The 19,543-nt window shown below is 46.4% G+C and overlaps 1 protein-coding gene across 2 annotated transcripts in view; it reads left to right on the forward strand.

Moving 5' to 3' along the window:
* NPR2 (natriuretic peptide receptor 2) overlaps positions 1-19,543 on the forward strand; it is a 266,856-nt gene that overhangs the window by 240,488 nt on the left and 6,825 nt on the right. For both annotated transcript variants that reach the window (XM_063453527.1, XM_063453528.1), the window contains exons 15-19: positions 1,493-1,661; positions 1,753-1,899; positions 2,418-2,541; positions 4,384-4,452; positions 6,109-6,283. In XM_063453527.1, coding sequence (XP_063309597.1) covers positions 1,493-1,661; positions 1,753-1,899; positions 2,418-2,541; positions 4,384-4,452; positions 6,109-6,283 — 684 coding nt within the window. The remainder of the gene's footprint in view (positions 1-1,492; positions 1,662-1,752; positions 1,900-2,417; positions 2,542-4,383; positions 4,453-6,108; positions 6,284-19,543) is intronic.

Genomic DNA, 19,543 nt, shown 5'->3' on the forward strand with positions numbered 1-19,543 from the left:
CCAGGCACAGGGGAGGGATTGTTGTATGGGAGTGTCCTGGATCTGGGAGCCAATGTAATTGTGTGTTTGTTTCTGCTGTGGTTTATTCTCAGGTCCAGGGGGAAAGTGCCCCTTGCATGGGGACTTGCATATAAGGCCAGTTGTGACTACCAATAAGCCAGTTCCTCTTCACCCTCAACATAGAACCTCGTCTCATGTGTGGCGGGGACAGCTATATTCACTCTGGGGATTGCTATATCACTATACTCCCTTGGGATTATAATAACTTGCTCTTTCAAGAGCATATTGCTTTGAGGAGAGGTCTGCCCACTGGAAGCTGTATTCTGGTCTTGGGTCCAGGGTGGGTGGAGGACGGCGATTTTCCAGCCAAGCTGTAACGCTGGACGTGAGGACTACGGTGCTGATGGTGTCTGGTGGAGTCCTGGAAGTCCTCGGTGAGCACTAGAAGCAGCGATTGGCGGAGGCACCCGGTTGGGCCAGGCGGTTCGTCACTGCTTCCTAGTGCGAGGATAAGCATTCTGGAGACCCCGTTCTTGGATTTAAAATTGAGGGCAACGCTAGTACCCATACAGAGCCCCTAGCTACAGCAATATGGAACCAGCTAGTTCCCGAACAGAGTTCCCATATGAGGAGGAAGATGACCCAGGCTGGAGGGATGCAGCCCGGAAGGAAGTCTGGTATGAGGCCCTGGAGGTTAAACAGCGTCGGCGGGGCGACAGTCTCCCCAGTGAGGAGCAGCGGCTACAGATGCGAGTGGTGAGCCTCTGGAGGAATGGGTGATGGAGCACAAGAGCCTGGTTGGTCGACGCATACCAGGCGCTTTGGTGGTATACAATTCGGCATGCCCCCTGGATGGCTGAGCATGACAGGCCCGAGGGTGAGGATTACAATGGCCCTGGCCTGTTGTGGGAGTCCTTTGCAGAACCGGAGTTCGGAAGTACTGGAGAGTCCCGATTCTGGGACATCTACGATTACAAGGAGGGCATGCAGAATTGGGATAACGTTAACAAGGTGAGACAAGACCTGACATCTCTGGCGACATTGAATGTTCTCTTAGTTCAGGAGTGTATATTCACCGAAAAGCACTCTCCTGGCTTGTCTGGGAAAGAAGTAGGTAGCAGTATGATTTTCCTGGGGTTCCTGAGGTCAGGTATCCGAATTAGAGTTCCACGCACTCGATGACAAAGTACCATTGCCTGCGTTCGGTATATATGTATGTGTGTGTGTGTGTGTATATATATATATATATATATATATATATATATATATATATATATATATATATATATATATATATACACTTTGTTTTCATGCCTGCAGAGATAGTACAGAAAGTACGATACCAATATATCTATCTATCTCTATCGATATTTCTATCCCTGTCTATTGATATATCTATTTATATTTACATATATATATATATATATATATATATATATATATATATATATATATATATATATATATATACAACTTGTTTTCCTTCCTGCAGAGATAGTGCAAAAAGTACGTAATGGTCAACGTCCATATTTCCGACCATCCGTGGACACAAGCTGTCACAGTGAAGAACTTGGGGTTCTGATGGAGCGTTGCTGGGCTGAGGAGCCGTTGGAGCGGCCAGATTTTAACCAGGTCAATGCATACATTTGCAAGTTCAACAAGTGAGGACCATTATTTATCCTTTGTAGAATCTTTGGGGCAGCAGAGACGTGAGAGAGGCATAAAGTTGTTATTAAAACTTGTTTTTCACAGAGAAGGAAGAACCAGCATACTTGATAATCTACTGTCCCGTATGGAGCAATACGCAAATAACCTGGAGAAACTAGTGGAGGAGCGAACGCAGGCGTATCTAGAGGAAAAACGCAAGGCAGAGAATCTGCTGTACCAGATCTTACCACAGTGAGCATACCATACAATCTGCACACATTGAGAGATTAGGGTGTCTTGAGGAAGTTGGGGGTGGGGGACGGCGCACAGGACAGGAGTGTGAGTTCTATAGGTATGAAGTCTTCAATTCACCTGTAGAGGGGTAGGGTATGTATAGGTCAGGGCATAGGGAGGTAGGGGTTGGGGCACGACACCAGGGGTTGGGGTGGGGGGCAGGAATGGGTAGGATACAGGGAGGGTATGGATGGGTCAGGGTACAGGGAGGTAGGAGTGGGGGCAGGACATGGGGTAGGTTACCGGGCGGTAGGAGTGGGGGCAGGATAGGGAGGTCGGGGTCGGGGCAGGACACAGAGGGTAGAAACACAGGGGGTAGGGGTTGGGGTGGGGGCAGGACACAGGGGGTAGAAATGGGCAGGACACAGGTGGTAGGAATGGGTAGGATACAGGTGTAGGGGTGGGGACAAGACACAGGTGGTAGGAATAGGGAGAAGCAGCAGAAGTCCACAATTAGCTCTGTGTGTTTTATTCAGTTCTGTTGCAGAGCAGTTGAAAAGGGGGGAGACGGTCCAAGCGGAAGCATTTGACAGTGTTACCATTTACTTCAGTGACATTGTAGGGTTCACATCAATGTCTGCGGAGAGCACCCCAATGCAGGTAATATCACAACCATTCCTTATTTATCCTTATTTATTGTTTGTGTAACAAAGCCCGGATCAACATGTGCACTCCTAGACTCACCGCGCAAACTATCTCAGGATATATAGAAAAGATTAGATTTAGAGTACTCGGCCGGGACAGCGCAGTCTCATAATAGTTACACTCAGATCAGCTGCAAAATATATTTCATTCATTATTTCATTTCACCAGATAACATCTGTCTATCAGCAAGGTTTACCATTAATTCAGCCAAAACACTCCCAAAGTATGCTTGCTAACTCCGCATACTGACCTCCCATAGTGTGCTCTCTGACCTCCCATAGTGTGCTCTCTGACCTCCCATAGCGTGCTTTCTGACCCCCCCATAGCGTGCTCTCTGACCCCCCCGTAGTGTGCTCTCCCATAGCGTGCTCTCTAAACCCCCGTAGTATTCTCTCTGACCTCCCATAGCGTGAGCTCTGACACCCCCATATTGTGCTCTCTGACACCCCCATATTGTGCTCTCTGACACCCCGTAGCGTGCCCTCTGACCCCCGTAGCGTGCCCTCTGACCCCCGTAGCGTGCCCTCTGACCCCCGTAGCGTGCCCTCTGACCCCCCATAGCGTGCCCTCTGACCCCCCGTAGCATGCTCTCTGACTCACCGTAGCGTGCCCTCTGACTCACCGTAGCGTGCCCTCTGACTCACCGTAGCGTGCCCTCTGACTCACCGTAGCGTGCCCTCTGACTCACCGTAGCGTGCCCTCTGACTCACCGTAGCGTGCCCTCTGACTCACCGTAGCATTCTCTCTGACTCACCGTAGCGTGCCAAAAGAGGGAAACAGGAACAAGCTCTTAAAAGAGCTTAGAAGTGATTATCCAAGGGAGCATGCAGAGCATAGCAATCCCTTGTAGTGATACAGCTGATTACCCCCAATAAGAGACAGGACTCTAGGTTGAGGGTGAAGAAGAACTCTGTTTACTTGGCACCAAAGGGCCTTCTTTTATGCAGGTTTAACACATACAGGACCGCCCACAGGGTTTTACAGAACAACCAATAAACACGTAGTATACAGTACAAACACTCCCATACCTCTCATCCCCTTTGCTTGGGAGATAATTGAGTTTCTTACTGTATCTACTCAATTATCTCCAAGCTGAAAAATCATACTTTTAATACATTTTTAAAACTGCCTGATTTTACATCACATACTTATATTTCTGTGATCAGCATTACTTGGGGAGCAACATATGTAAAAATCACATAAATCCGTCCAGGGGTTAAAAAGTTTCATGCCCAAAACAGTTCCATGGATTTGGGCTGTGCGGTCGGTCTATTTTACACAGTCCCATTAGAACGAGCGTCCGAATCTTCGAACGGGACTTAGTCTCCAGCCGCAGTGTCGAAGTAGAGTAGAAGGTACGGGTCAGCGATGTTCTCGCAATTGGGTAGCCAAAAACAGTTCCATAGATTTGGCTCCACACACCGCTGACCGTGTTCGAATTAGTTAAAATGGCCGCCGCCACGTGTTCGTTTGTCGAATGGCGGCCACTTCGGCACGTCGGCTGTATCTGAAGTGCCAATTTAAAGTTGTAACACTGCTCCAAAGTAGTTAAAGGGCCAGGAACAGCATTATAAAAATTCCATTATGCCCAAATCAGATTCTAGAAGGGCAATAGTCGCAGGGCAGGAGGCTGGCAAACAGGCCCCTCCAAAAACCAGTGGCAAGGTCACTTTCTCCACAGTGGATACACAAATAATTCTTTCTATTGTTTATGAATATAACTGCAGTGTATTGCACAGTGCTGGGTACACTGAGTGATAAATACGGATTATCTGTAAGCTCTTCCTCTCTTTACAGGTGGTTACATTACTCAATGATCTCTATACCTGCTTTGATGCCATCATAGATAACTTCGATGTTTACAAGGTAAGTAGGACATCAGCTGGGCACCATGCAGACACCAGAATAATTATTTCTGAATGCAACAACACGCGTGTTCTCCGAGATACTGTGTATCTGTTTTATATTGTCATAATATCCGCATAATATGTCTGTGTCCCTGTTACACTGTGAGTGTTGCTTATACTGAGGAGAGATTTGTCCATTAAATCCCTGACACACTGTATTGTTGAGCCCTCCATTTATACCACCACAAAGACCATTATAAGACTCTAGGGCCTCAATAAGAATCAGAAATTATCCCTGTATCCGGCTTGGTACTTCTGCCAAGCTCGCTTCCTAGCTGAAACCAGGACACCTGAAGCGCTTTTGCCCCAGCTTGACTTGGGTCCTCCTAGAGCTTTTGCACCCAACCAGGCTGCAGCTCTCCTTCTAGGCAGGTATCGTCCTCTCCGCTGCAGTCTTTCTTCCAGGCAGGTATTGCTTGCTCTGCTTACAGTGATTATAGTTATTACAGCTCTCAGGCTTAGCTCTCTTGCTTTATCCCAGGGTTCGAGGGATCATGCTGCCAGCCAACAGGTCCAAAGACTGTCACTGTGATTCCTAAATATTCACACAGAACACCCACTCCTAAATGGTATTGACACACAGTACAATATTTTTATTGGGAGTAGCCCATATGATCATTATATTTATATTGCTGTGACAAACATAATAAAATTAAAATAACCAAAACATGTCAGAAAGCATACAGAGAATTATAATAACACAATAACATATCTACAAAGGGTTAGGGAAGTCAATAATCAACACAAAATATCTCTCAATAATCTCAAAATAATCTACCCTAATATGCAATGCTAATTAGCAAGCCTTGCCATTCAGGTAGTGCAAATAGCAGTAGCTAGATCCTTGCAACCAACAGGTGGCGCTGTGCAGGATACACAACCAAATCCACCGAGTTGATTGCAAGCATTAGCAAGACAGGAGAGCACATTAACATTTAACATTAAACAATTACATTGCACAAATCCTGCACCCACAATTGGTACAGGGTGAATGAAACATAGGAGTCATCCAGGGATCTAATTAAAGTGTCCATCATATTCTCCAAGTGAAGGAGAATTCTAAACTTTTGAAATGATTTATCTACAAAAATCCCCATATAGACATTTGTTAGAGTTTATCAAATGATTTATCTACAGATTGTTTGTAATTGTCTCATTTATTGTTTGTGAAGCGCTGCGGAGTACATAGGAGCTAATAATAATAGTAATGTAGGCACACAATTTTGGAAACCCTCCCTCTATATACAAACCCTATAATATTTTATATGTGTCAGTGTTCATGTGTTATTGTGTATGTGTGTGTCAATGTATGTATATAGTAGAATATCAGTGTGTGTCAGTATGTGTGTGCAGTAGAATGTCAGGTATGTGTCACTGTGTGTGTCAGTGTTCATGTGTCTTTGTGTATGTGTGTGTGTAAATGTGTGTGCGTAGTAGAATGTCAGTGTTTGTGTGTATCAATGTGTGTGCGTAGTAGAATGTCAGTGTTTGTGTGTATCAATGTGTGTGCGTAGTAGAATGTCAGTGTTTGTGTGTATGTAGTGTTCCATCAGATGTTTCTCTGTGACATAACAGGGACTGGTATTTGTGCATGTGACAGTGTGCTCTCTTGCAGGTAGAGACTATAGGAGATGCTTACATGGTGGTATCTGGTCTGCCAGTGCGGAATGGGAAGCTTCACGCCAGGGAGATTGGAAGGATGTCGCTGGCGCTGCTGGAAGCCGTGAAAACATTCAAAATCAAACACCGCCCCAACATGCAGCTACGACTACGAATAGGGATACATACAGGTGTGTGCTATACCGGTAACAGGGGCATTATATAGGAAACAGGTGTGTGCTATACCGGTAACAGGGGCATTATATAGGAAACAGGTGTGTGCTATACCGGTAACAGGGGCATTATATAGGAAACAGGTGTGTGCTATACCGGTAACAGGGGCATTATATAGGAAACAGGTGTGTGCTATACCGGTAACAGGGGCATTATATAGGAAACAGGTGTGTGCTATACCGGTAACAGGGGAGTTATATAGGAAACAGGTGTGTGCTATACCGGTAACAGGGGAGTTATATAGGAAACAGGTGTGTGCTATACCGGTAACAGGGGCATTATATAGGAAACAGGTGTGTGCTATACCGGTAACATGGGAGTTATATAGGAAACAGGTGTGTGCTATACTGGTTGTGACAAACTGCCATTTGCCACTGGGCATTGTAGGAAACTTATGGCTAGCCTCCTGCCCTACGACTATGGCCCCAGGACATATTGCACGTTAAAAACTATATCTGGGCTTAATGAATTTTCATTATGCTGTCTGTGGCTCTTTAAATGGGCTGTACAGAGACTATGGACACATAGAAGATGTTTAAATGCCTTGTTGAGATTCGGTAGTAAAACCGTTCGTATGGTTCAGTACGAATTCCGTGTGTAAAATATAGGTGGCCGCCATTTCGGGACTTTACACGTGTTCGCGGCCATCTTGCGCACAAACAGCGGTGTTTGCCTGTAACCGCATGGAACTAAAAACGGATACGCAAACAGGCGAACACCGCTGAGTCCTCCAGACCTCCATAAATTCGTACTGAAACTACCGAACGTCCCACCGTTCGGTAGTTATACTTAATCGTCTATGGGGATTTCAGCGAACACCGAGATTCGACTGGATGGCACGAATTTCATGTCTTTTCACCGTACGAACGGAGACCGACCGCGAGGCAAAAACTCATGGAACTATTTTCGGCTAGTTGGTCTGTGCGGTCGGTCAAAACTTTGGAACTCCTGTATCTCCCGAACCATTTGTCTGAATTGACTGATTTTCGGATATGTTACTCCCCTGAACAAGGGCTATCCAGTGATGCTGGATTTAAAGGTGTACCCCCTGTTTTTGGGGTACATCCAGAACTTGACTAAAAATGTGTACTGTATAATTATGTTATGTGTTTATCTGAGGGGAGGAGACGTGGGGGTGTTAACATGCATATGATTGGTTATTTTCAACCTCCCCCTGGGTGTGTTCTGTGTGTACCTTTTCGTAATAAAAAGCAGGCTGGGTGTTCCAGTCCTCAGTTCTTCTTGACCCTTCAAAACGTAGCCTTGTCTCGTTATTGGAGAGAATTGCTGTATCACACTGGGGATTGCTATGCTCTGCATATTCCCCTGAGCTTAATCACTTAGCTCTTTTAAGAGCTTGTTCCGGATACGCTCTCCTGGAGGAGAGGTCTTCCCCCACACGGTCCTGGAGGACAGAAGCCGATCCAGGGTGAAAGGAAGACGGCGCGGCTCCAGTTAAGCTACGGCGGTTGTGGAGTCTGCGGTGGTTGTGGTGTCGTCTGTAGTGCTTGGAGTCCTCTGTAAGCGCTAGGACCATCCATCAACGGAGGGTACTCGTTCGGAGTACACGGAGCTCCGTTACACTGGTAACAGGGGAGTTATATAGGAAACAGGTGTGTGCTATACCGGTAACAGGGGCATTATATAGGAAACAGGTGTGTGCTATACTGGTAACAGGTGTGTGCTATACTGGTAACAGGGGCATTATATATGAAACAGGTGTGTGCTATACCGGTAACAGGGGCATTATATAGGAAACAGGTGTGTGCTATACCGGTAACAGGGGCATTATATAGGAAACAGGTGTGTGCTATACCGGTAACAGGGGCATTATATAGGAAACAGGTGTGTGCTATACCGGTAACAGGGGAGTTATATAGGAAACAGGTGTGTGCTATACCGGTAACAGGGGCATTATATAGGAAACAGATGTGTGCTATACCGGTAACAGGGGAGTTATATAGGAAGCGGGTGTGTGCTATACCGGTAACAGGGGAGTTATATAGGAAACAGGTGTGTGCTATACTGGTAACAGGGGCGTTATATAGGAAACAGGTGTGTGCTATACCGGTAAGAGGGGAGTTATATAGGAAACAGGTGTGTGCTATACCGGTAAGAGGGGAGTTATATAGGAAGCAGGTGTGTGCTATACCGGTAAGAGGGGAGTTATATAGGAAACAGGTGTTTGCTATACTGGTAACAGGGGAGTTATATAGGAAACAGGTGTGTGCTATACTGGTAAGAGGGGAGTTATATAGGAAACAGATGTGTGCTATACCGGTAACAGGGGCATTATATAGGAAACAGGTGTGTGCTATACCGGTAACAGGGGCATTATATAGGAAACAGGTGTGTGCTATACCGGTAACAGGGGCATTATATAGGAAACAGGTGTGTACTATACCGGTAAGAGGGGAGTTATATAGGAAACAGGTGTGTACTATACCGGTAAGAGGGGAGTTATATAGGAAACAGGTGTGTGCTATACCGGTAACAGGGGAGTTATATAGGAAACAGGTGTGTGCTATACTGGTAAGAGGGGAGTTATATAGGAAACAGGTGTGTGCTATACCGGTAACAGGGGAGTTATATAGGAAACAGGTGTTTGCTATACTGGTAACAGGGGAGTTATATAGGAAACAGGTGTGTGCTATACTGGTAAGAGGGGAGTTATATAGGAAACAGATGTGTGCTATACCGGTAACAGGGGCATTATATAGGAAACAGGTGTGTGCTATACCGGTAACAGGGGAGTTATATAGGAAACAGGTGTGTGCTATACTGGTAACAGGGGAGTTATATAGGAAACAGGTGTGTGCTATACTGGTAACAGGGGCATTATATAGGAAACAGGTGTGTGCAATACCGGTAACAGGGGAGTTATATAGGAAACAGGTGTGTGCTATACCGGTAACAGGGGAGTTATATAGGAAACAGGTGTGTGCTATACCGGTAAGAGGGGAGTTATATAGGAAACAGGTGTGTACTATACCGGTAAGAGGGGAGTTATATAGGAAACAGGTGTGTACTATACCGGTAAGAGGGGAGTTATATAGGAAGCAGGTGTGTGCTATACCGGTAAGAGGGGAGTTATATAGGAAACAGGTGTGTGCTATACCGGTAAGAGGGGAGTTATATAGGAAACAGGTGTTTGCTATACTGGTAACAGGGGAGTTATATAGGAAACAGGTGTGTGCTATACTGGTAAGAGGGGAGTTATATAGGAAACAGATGTGTGCTATACCGGTAACAGGGGCATTATATAGGAAACAGGTGTGTGCTATACCGGTAACAGGGGAGTTATATAGGAAACAGGTGTGTGCTATACCGGTAACAGGGGAGTTATATAGGAAACAGGTGTGTGCTATACTGGTAAGAGGGGAGATATATAGGAAACAGGTGTGTGCTATACTGGTAACAGGGGAGTTATATAGGAAACAGGTGTGTGCTATACTGGTAACAGGGGAGTTATATAGGAAACAGGTGTGTGCTATACTGGTAACAGGGGCATTATATAGGAAACAGGTGTGTGCAATACCGGTAACAGGGGAGTTATATAGGAAACAGGTGTGTGCTATACCGGTAAGAGGGGAGTTATATAGGAAACAGGTGTGTACTATACCGGTAAGCGGGGAGTTATATAGGAAACAGGTGTGTGCTATACCGGTATCAGGGGAGTTATGCAGGAAACAGGTGTGTACTATACCGGTAACGGGAGTTATATATGTGGCGGAGTAGTAGTATTATCCACGGTATCTCCGCTGGTAGACAGAGTGAAGCAGGTAGCGTAGTTACAATCCCTTTCTCCCAAGAACTAGACGACACATAGCTTGGAGGTCAACTGAGAGCTTTAATGAAACAATCCCCAATTTATGTGATTTTACTGTAAAGGGTTTCCAGCAGGGGTTTTAATCAGGTGGACTGAGTGGGAAACTGGCCATGCAAGGTTGTTTCCCAGCACCAAGATGACATCAGCAAGTACAGATAATTACCAGTGGTTACAGTAATATGCCATATTTTACATAAAAATCTATAATTCTCACAATTTCCCACCGATTTGTGTGAATGACATCTCAACCGAATGCAGGGATCGGCAGGTACAATATACCAAAGTACCGTTCTGAGCCCTGCAGAATTAACCGAACACCGCTCATAATATACACTTACACGAACTGGGGTTTAGAAGAGAAAACTCGAATATCTTTATTTCCCCAAAGGAGTGAATTTCTCGAACGCTATGGAAGTCCAGCGGTGTTTGGAAATCAAGTGGCCGATATTAGTTCCAGGCACTCGACGACCAAACACCGCTGAACTCTAACAAAGCAAAGATGGCCGCCGTCATGTGTTTGGTACACGAACGGCGGACACACACAGAAAGCCCATTAACGGCTGGATACAATGTTGCAACCTCACTAATGAGCGGCACATGACCTACTGGGGTGGTCTCCCGTTCGGTCCTAAGTTCGTGTCACGAACAGTGTAGGAATCCACTGTTCGTGAAACTGGCAATGTAATGTTAGCGGCATTCGTGTGCTGTAAGCACATGAATGCAGAAGATAAACCAGATGAACGCTTTTATATACAGAGCTCTTAACAGTGGTGGGTTTTTCCCCACAGATAAACATAGCAATGGTAATGATAGTCAGATATATATGAAGACATTCTGTAAGTGGCAAGGTTTGCCACAATATAGGAAACAGGTGTGTGCTATACCGGTAACAGGGGAGTTATATAGGAAGTGATATAGCGATTCCCCCAATAAGAGACCGGACTCTAGATTGAGGGTGAAGTAGAACTCTCTTTACTTGGCACCAAAGGGCCTTCTTTTATGCAGGTGTAACACATACAGGACCGCCCACAGGGTTTTACAGAACAACCAATAAACATGTAGTATACAGTACAAACACTCCCATACCTCTCCTCCCCTCTGCTTGGGAGATAATTGAGTTTCTTACTGTATCTACTCAATTATCTCCAAGCAGAAAAATCATCATACTTTTAATACATTTTTAAAACTCCCTGATTTTACATCACATACTTATATTTCTGTGATCAGCATTACTTGGGGAGCAACATATGTAAAAATCACATGAATCCGTGCAGGGGTTAAAAAGTTAGGTTGAGGTCCCTTTATTATCAATTGCAAGCATGGCTTTTCCTGCCCAAACCAGTTCCCACTGGTCTGGCAGTGTCCCTGGGACAACGCCCTGCTGGAGAACAATGGAGCTGGGGGAGAGGAAGAGCCAAACCTCTCCAGGGATTCAAAGGGAAAGAAAAAGTGTCCAAAAAGTTTCCATGTGTCCATACACTGTTTTTAAAAGGGCCATAGTCGCAGGGCAGGAGGCTGGCAAACAGGCCCCTCCAAAAACCAGTGGCGAGGTTACTTTCGCCACATATCTCCCTTTTGGGGGTAGACTAACCAGGTACCTGACCTTCTGTCGGTCGGTGCCTGAGTTAGTCTGACAACCCACCTGTGGCGAAACCGACCTCGCCACGTGTCCTTGGAGGGGGCTGCTTGCCCGCCTCTTGCCTTTGGACTATGGACCCGACTTTATGTGAATGTGTTAACCCAGACAGCCATGCCAGGGAGCCCATTCGTGTAGTTATAGACTTTGGCTCCATGGCAATTAAACTGTATTTGTGTGATCTGAGTGCCATTCACCTAATAATGTGCGCTCCGTTCTAAGCTAACTGGGGATATGTAGAAATGTGTGTTTTATGTGTTAAATGTATCAGTATGTAATTTTATGTCTTTTACTGTCTTTTTGTCTGCCATGTGGGTAATGGAGTTTTGCCTCTGTCCTTGGAGATAATTAGATTCCTTCCCCAATTATCTCCAGGCCAGAGGGGAGGGATTGTGAGATGTGTGGGAGGTAACACATGTATGATTGGTGTACTGTTAATCCCTCCCTTGCATGGGAGAATCCTTTATAAGCCTGTTGTGTGAATATATCAGTGTTGTTGCTGTGTAACCCTGAAGCTGAAGTGTTGTCTCATTCTTGGGGGGAATTTGACTGTATGCCGATTGCCAGGAGTGTAAGCTGTTCGTATTGCTTTGCCTGTTCGGCTGCTTCCAGGGTTCGTGTGTCTGCTGTTCGAGAGTTGGTGAAGACGTGCAGTTTGGAGTTCGGGAGGTTGGTGATTGCAGTAGCTGCTGGTCTATCTGAAAGGGGATTATCGCCTAAACTGGGTTTTATCCCCTTGTGTGCAAAACGGTCCGCAACAATTGGTGGCAAGCGGCGGGATCATTTCCACAGCCCAGAAGGACAGCTACAGGGCAACACCATTCCTTGGATTGCAAATTGAGGGCAACGCTAGTACCCGTACAGCGACCCTATCTACAAAGGAAACCAACTTCAGCAGAGCAAGCATGGCACCCAGCTACACTCAGGAGGCGTTTGACAAAGAGTATGCCTCACGGATGGCTCTCGTTACATTTGTCCCCTCTGAGAAATTCATGCAGTTGGTAAGGAGCCAGGTAGACGAGTACCTGCGGGTCATGGCAGATCCAGCCAAAGGTATCGGTCGCCCTATACGGTGGCAGAGTGCATTACGGGGATTCAAAAGGGTACCCCAGGGAGCTGAAGGTGCCGTCCTTCCTCCCCAGCGGCAGATTGTATCCCAGGGAGCTGAAGGTGCCGTCCTTCCTCCCCAGCGGCAGTGTGTACCCCAGGGAGCTGAAGGTGCCGTCCTTCCTCCCCAGCGGCAGTGTGTGTTACAGGGAGCTGAAGGTGCCGTCCTTCCTCCCCAGCGGCAGTGTGTGTTACAGGGAGCTGAAGGTGCCGTCTTTTCTCCCCAGCGGCAGTGTGTACCCCAGGGTGCAGAAGGTGCCGTCCTTCCTCCCCAGCGGCAGAGTGTCCTGCAGGGAGCAGAGACCGTCAGTCTCGCACCCCAGCAGCAGGACAAAATATTGAAAGTGGAGACAGCTGGTCCCCCTCTCCACCAGCAGAGAGAGTGTCAGAGAAATGAGCCTGCTGCCCCCTCTCCCCAGCGGCAGGTTACAGTTCAGAGAGAGGAGCTTGTTACACCCTCTGTCCAGCGGCAGCCTAACCCACCAAGGGCAGATGTAACACCCCCCAACAGTGCAGATGGGACCATAGTCTCTGCACTTGCAGCACAAGGGGTAGGGACGGTCGGTCCTGTCCCCCAGCCCCAGAGCTGTGTACCCAGAGGGGAGACGGTCGGTCTCCCCCTCCCACAACCAGGCTCCAATCAGGCTACTTCAGTGGTAGCGCTGGCACCAGGGCAGAGTACCGCTGGTCTCTGCCCACTCGGCAACCCACCAAGGCAGTCTACCAGCTCCCCGCACAGCCGTGGTGAGGAACCTGGACCTGGACAAGCTGCTACTTTATCCAGGTGGAGTAAACATTTACTGTGGGTGGGAGGTACTGCTGTTTGTGCTTCGTGGGTGGGTTGCTGGACTAACCAGGGCACTGACCGGCAGGAGGTCAGATAACCTGTTAGTCTGGGGGGGTAAAGGGGAGAAGTGTGGCGAAACCGACCTCGCCACGTGTCCTTGGAGGGGGCTGCTTGCCCGCCTCTTGCCTTTGGACTATGGACCCGACTTTATGTGAATGTGTTAACCCAGACAGCCATGCCAGGGAGCCCATTCTTGTAGTTATAGACTTTGGCTCCATGGCAATTAAACTGTATTTGTGTGATCTGAGTGCCATTCACCTAATAATGTGCGCTCAGTTCTAAGCTATCTGGGGATATGTAGAAATGTGTGTTGTAACGGAGCTCCATGTACTCCGACCGAGTACCCTCCGTTGATGGATGCTCCTAGCGCTCTCAGAGGACTCCAAGCACTGCAGACGACACCACAACCACCACAGGCTCCACAACCGCCGTAGCTTAACTGGAGCCGCGCCGTCTTCCTTCCACCCTGGAATGAACCTCCAGCATTCAGGACCGTGTGGGGAAGACCTCTCCTCCAGGAGAGCGTATCCGGAACAAGCTCTTAAAAGAGCTAAGTGATTAAGCTCAGGGGAATATGCAGAGCATTGCAATCCCCAGTGTGATACAGCAATTCCCTCCAATAACGAGACGAGGCTACGTTTTGAAGGGTCAAGAAGAACTCAGGACTGGGACACCCAGCCTGCTTTTTATTACAAAAAGGTACACACAGGACACTCCCAGGGGGAGGTTGAAATTAACCAATCACATACATGGTACCACCCCCACGTCTCCTCCCCTCAGATAAACATATAACATAATTATAGCATACAGTAAAAATACAGTTTTCACACATACACTGTAACTTTAAAACTATACATTCAATCTCCATAAAAATTTGAACTCGGCATACATCAAACATAAACACTTCCAAAAATCAGCCAAATCCCTCCAGTGGATCAAAAGTTAGCTGTAGGTCCCTTTATGACCGACCGCAAGCACAATTTCCTGCCCAAAACAGTTCCATAGATTTGGGCTGTGCGGCCGGTCAATTTCATGCCGAAAAAACGACCATTTCGAACGGGACTTAGTCTCTGGAGCTGAAAAACGAAGTGTAGGAGAAGGTAAGGGTCAGCGGTATTCAGTAAAATGTGTAGCCGATTTCAGTTCCATGAATTTGGCTACACATACCGCTGACCTCGTTCGAATGAACAAAGATGGCCGCCGCCACGTGTTCGTTTGTCGAATGGCGGCCACTTCGAATACTTCGGCACTTCGGCTGCATCCGAAGTGCCCATTTAAAGCTGCAGCACTGTTCCAAATTATTTAAAGGGACAGTCTTATAAAATCCAATCTGCTAAAAGAGTCTTTGACAGGTAATACCTTCCAGGGGCCATAGTCTTAAAGGGTATTGTTACCCAAAGTCTCAATATGGCCCCAGACAGTTCTTAAAGGGCCAGCAGCAGCCCAATATAGGTTAATAAGTTTTCAGGGGCACAATCTTCCAGGGGCCATAGTCATGAGGAAGGAGGCTGGCAAATAGGCTTCTCCACAATCCAAGGAAGCAGGGCAATTTTCCATTTAAAGGGCCAGTTACAAATAGCGATTTGTAACATGTGTTTTATGCGTTAAATGTATCAGTATGTAACTTTATGTCTTTTACTGTCTTTTTGTCTGCCATGTGGGTAATGGAGTTTTGCCTCTGTCCTTGGAGATAATTAGATTCCTTCCCCAATTATTGTTCTTATATACACATTAGTACCACCAACAGGGTTTTGGAAAACAACCAATAAACACGTACAATACACTCAGATACTATATAACTGTGCAGCCATTGCATAAAACAGGTACATTCAACATATCCCCAGATAGCTCAGATCTGAGCACACATTATTACTGAATGGCGCTCAGATCACACACATACAGTTCAATTGCCATGGAGCCAAAGTCTTTCCCATAGTCTTTCATTATACGAATGGGCTCCATGGCATAGCTATCTGGGGTATCACCGCTCAAACAGGGCAAGCACCGAATGACTCGGCTTTCGTGTCTTTGCAGGGGAAAATCAAGCGTTTTCAACATGGGGCCATAGTCTAAAGGCAGCAGGCGGGCAACCAGGCTCCTCCAATGCACAGTGGCGAGATTGGACTCGTCACAGAGGCCAGATACCGTATGGAAGGGAGATGGAGACCAGGAACTGGCTTGAAGGGAGATGGAGGCCAGATACCGTCTGGAAGGGAGATGGAGGCAGGAACCGGCTGGAGGGGAGATGGAGAGCCGGAACCGGCTGGAGGGGAGATGGAGGGCAGGAACCATTTGGAAGGGAGATGAAGGCCAGATACCGTATGGAGGAGAGATGGAGGGCAAGAACTGGCTGGAAGGGAGATGGAGGGCAAGAACTGGCTGGAAGGGAGATGGAGGGCAGGAATTGGCTGGAAAGGAGATGGAGGCCAGATACCATCTGGAGGAGAGATGGAGGGCAAGAACTGGCTGGAGGGAAGATGGAGGCCAGAAACCGCCTAGAAGGGAGATGGAGGCCAGGAACCTGCTGGAAGGGAGATGGAGGCCAGATACCGTCTGGAAGGGAGATGTAGACCAGGAACCTGCTGGAAGGGAGATGGAGGCCAGATACCGTCTGGAAGGGAGATGGTTGCCAGGAACCTGCTGGAAGGGAGATGGAGGCCAGGAACAGGCTGGGAAGGGTGATTGAAAGCATAATGGAGGGGTTAATGTGTCTTTGGGATAATGGGGGGTTAATGTGTGACTGGAATATTGGGAAGCTGAATGTGTTACTGGTGTAATAAGGGGTTAATAAGTGGCTTGGATAATGAGGGTATGTGAAAGGCAAATTTGTAATTGAAATAATTGAGGGACAACTTGTTGCTAGAATGAAGGATGAAGGGTAAATTGTGAGATAAGAAAACATAATACGGATTAGTGCGAGGAATCTGAATGATAAGGAGTTAAATATCTCTCCACAGAATAGAAAAAAAAAATATTCCAAAAAAGGACAGGAAAATCTAGCTCTGTCTCTTCTGAAAATCTTAATAATCCATCGGAGAATAAATTGTTGTCTGTGAACGCAGCCCATGATGGTATTCGGTAGTCTCCTCTTTCCTCTCTGTTATGTCAGTTTTGGGGGAAATAATGCATAGTTAAGGCCCACATTTGAGTTTTATGAGTTCCCCAGGCAGTTTACCCTTGTGAGTCCAATCAGGAGATATTGCAATGAGATCCACCGTGGCCAATTACTGTGAAAATGCAGCTGCTGTTAAAAGGGACACTTACTTCCCAGGAATTGTAATATTATGCCAACGTATCCCTTGTACAGAAAGGAGTTTGTGAAGAGTGAAAATAAAATGAAATGCAGAAATGCACACTGTCTGGATACCATGTAAGCCGTTACACACAGGATAGAGGATGGATAGTGGTGTATTACTGGTCTTTACAGGTTGAGGTCAAGGGATATCTAGAAACAGGTGTGACGAAGTGCCTCCTGCCTTCCGACTATGGGCCCTGTGCTGATAGCTGTATTTTACCCTGCAATAAGGTTTATTTGGGTATTTCTGCCGGGGTGTTTGGGACTTTCAGTATGTAAGTAGTGCTACCCCAGATAACTATGCCATGGAGCCTATTCGTGTAACGAAAGGCTATGGAAAAGACTTTGGCTCCATGGCGATTGAATTGTATGTATGTGTTCTGAGCGCCATTCAATAATAATGTGCACTCAGATCTAAGCTATCTGGGGATATGTTGCATGTATATGTTTTATGTAGTAATTGTAACATTGTGTAATTTTATGTATTTTTGTAACCATGTGGTTAATGGAGTCTTGCCTCTGTCCTGGGAGATAATTTGATTACTTCCCAATTATCTCCAGGATAGAGAGGAGGGATTGTGATGTCACTGTGGGAGTATTTTGTTTGTATTGTCTGTGATTGGTTGTACTGTGCCCCACCCTGTGGGATGTCCCCTTGCATGGGGACTTGCATAAAAGCCAGTGTGTGGTCATTAAAATCAGATCATCTTGAACCTTTCTTGAAGCCTTGGCTCATGTTTGGGGGAAGGGATACCTACACTCTGGGGATTGCTATAATCACTTACTCCCCAGAATAAGCTCTTGCAATAGCTGGATGTGTTCCTGCTACGCTCTGGATTTAGGAGAGGTTCACTCACTGGGAGCTGGATCCTGGTCGTGGATCCAGGGTGGGTGGAGACGGCGAGACCCCGGCGCAGCTGTATCGCTGGAAGTGGGGTCTGCAGTGCTGATGGTGTCAGTTGGAGTGCTTGGAGTCCTCAGCGAGCACTAGGAGCATCGATTGGCGGAGGTACTCAGTCGGAGTGCCAGCGGTCTGTCACAACAGGTCACCGGAAAATCAAGCCAAGGCCAAGGATAACAGATAACAGATTGCAGAAAATTTGAGTAAAAAGGCCTGGGTCCAAAAAAAAATACAAAAGCCTCTCAGATCAACAAAATGGAAACTGCAAGAGGGGAAACAAGTTTATGTCGGAGGTGGGGTTTTAATATAAGGACAGATAAAGTCTCATTGGTCACCACTCCAAAATATACGTGCCCAACGTTGCATGAATAACACAAGAGCTTGTGCGTCACAATAGATGTGTTTGCATAGAGCACCATGAATTGACGAGGTGTACAGGAACACGTGGTAGAATGAAGCAAGGAATGTGGGTCACTCCCAGAGCCCGGGACACATTGCTGTCTTTACCATCATCCTGGAACTTGGAGCGGCCATCCTGGTGTTCTGGAAATCATTATTCGAGACGTTGTCCTTTTCCACCATGAACATAGTTTAATAGAACAGAAATAATGTGTTTATTTATACTAATCCAATACACTATGCAACTTACTGTGCCAGGACTCAACTGGATTGTCAGTTGCTAAATATTTAATATATATTTAAAGTGACATCATTTTTTTCGTATTTATGAAAAGAGCTGCCCTGCAGTATGTATAATACATATTCTCCAGGATTCTTCATTGCCTAATCGCTTCATCTAATACACCTTCTAATGAATTTTACAGGACAACCCTTGCAATGCCCATCAGTATGTCTATGTGATATCTCTGGTATCGCTGTCTATGTGATATCCCTGGTATCTCTGTCTATGTGATATCTCTGGTATCTCTGTCTATGTGATAGCCCTGGTATCGCTGTCTATGTGATATCCCTGGTGTCTCTGTCTATGTGATATCCCTGGTGTCTCTGTCTATGTGATATCCCTGGTGTCTCTGTCTATGTGATATCCCTGGTGTCTCTGTCTATGTGATATCCCTGGTGTCTCTGTCTATGTGATATCCCTGGTGTCTCTGTCTATGTGATATCCCTGGTATCTCTGTCTATGTGATATCTCTGGTATCTCTGTCTATGTGATATCCCTGGTATCGCTGTCTATGTGATATCCCTGGTGTCTCTGTCTATGTGATATCCCTGGTATCGCTGTCTATGTGATATCTCTGGTATCGCTGTCTATGTGATATCTCTGGTATCTCTGTTTATGTGATATCTCTGGTATCTCTGTCTATGTGATATCCCTGGTGTCTCTGTCTATGTGATATCTCTGGTATCTCTGTCTATGTGATATCCCTGGTATCTCTGTCTATGTGATATCCCTGGTATCTCTGTCTATGTCATATCCCTGGTATCTCTGTCTATGTCATATCCCTGGTATCTCTGTCTATGTGATATCCCTGGTATCTCTGTCTATGTGATATCCCTGGTATCTCTGTCTATGTCATATCCCTGGTATCCTGTCTATGTCATATCCCTGGTATCTCTGTCTATGTGATATCCCTGGTATCT

The sequence above is a fragment of the Pelobates fuscus genome, chromosome 5, assembly GCF_036172605.1.
Source record: "Pelobates fuscus isolate aPelFus1 chromosome 5, aPelFus1.pri, whole genome shotgun sequence".
In the NCBI taxonomy this organism is placed as follows: Eukaryota; Metazoa; Chordata; class Amphibia; order Anura; family Pelobatidae; genus Pelobates; species Pelobates fuscus.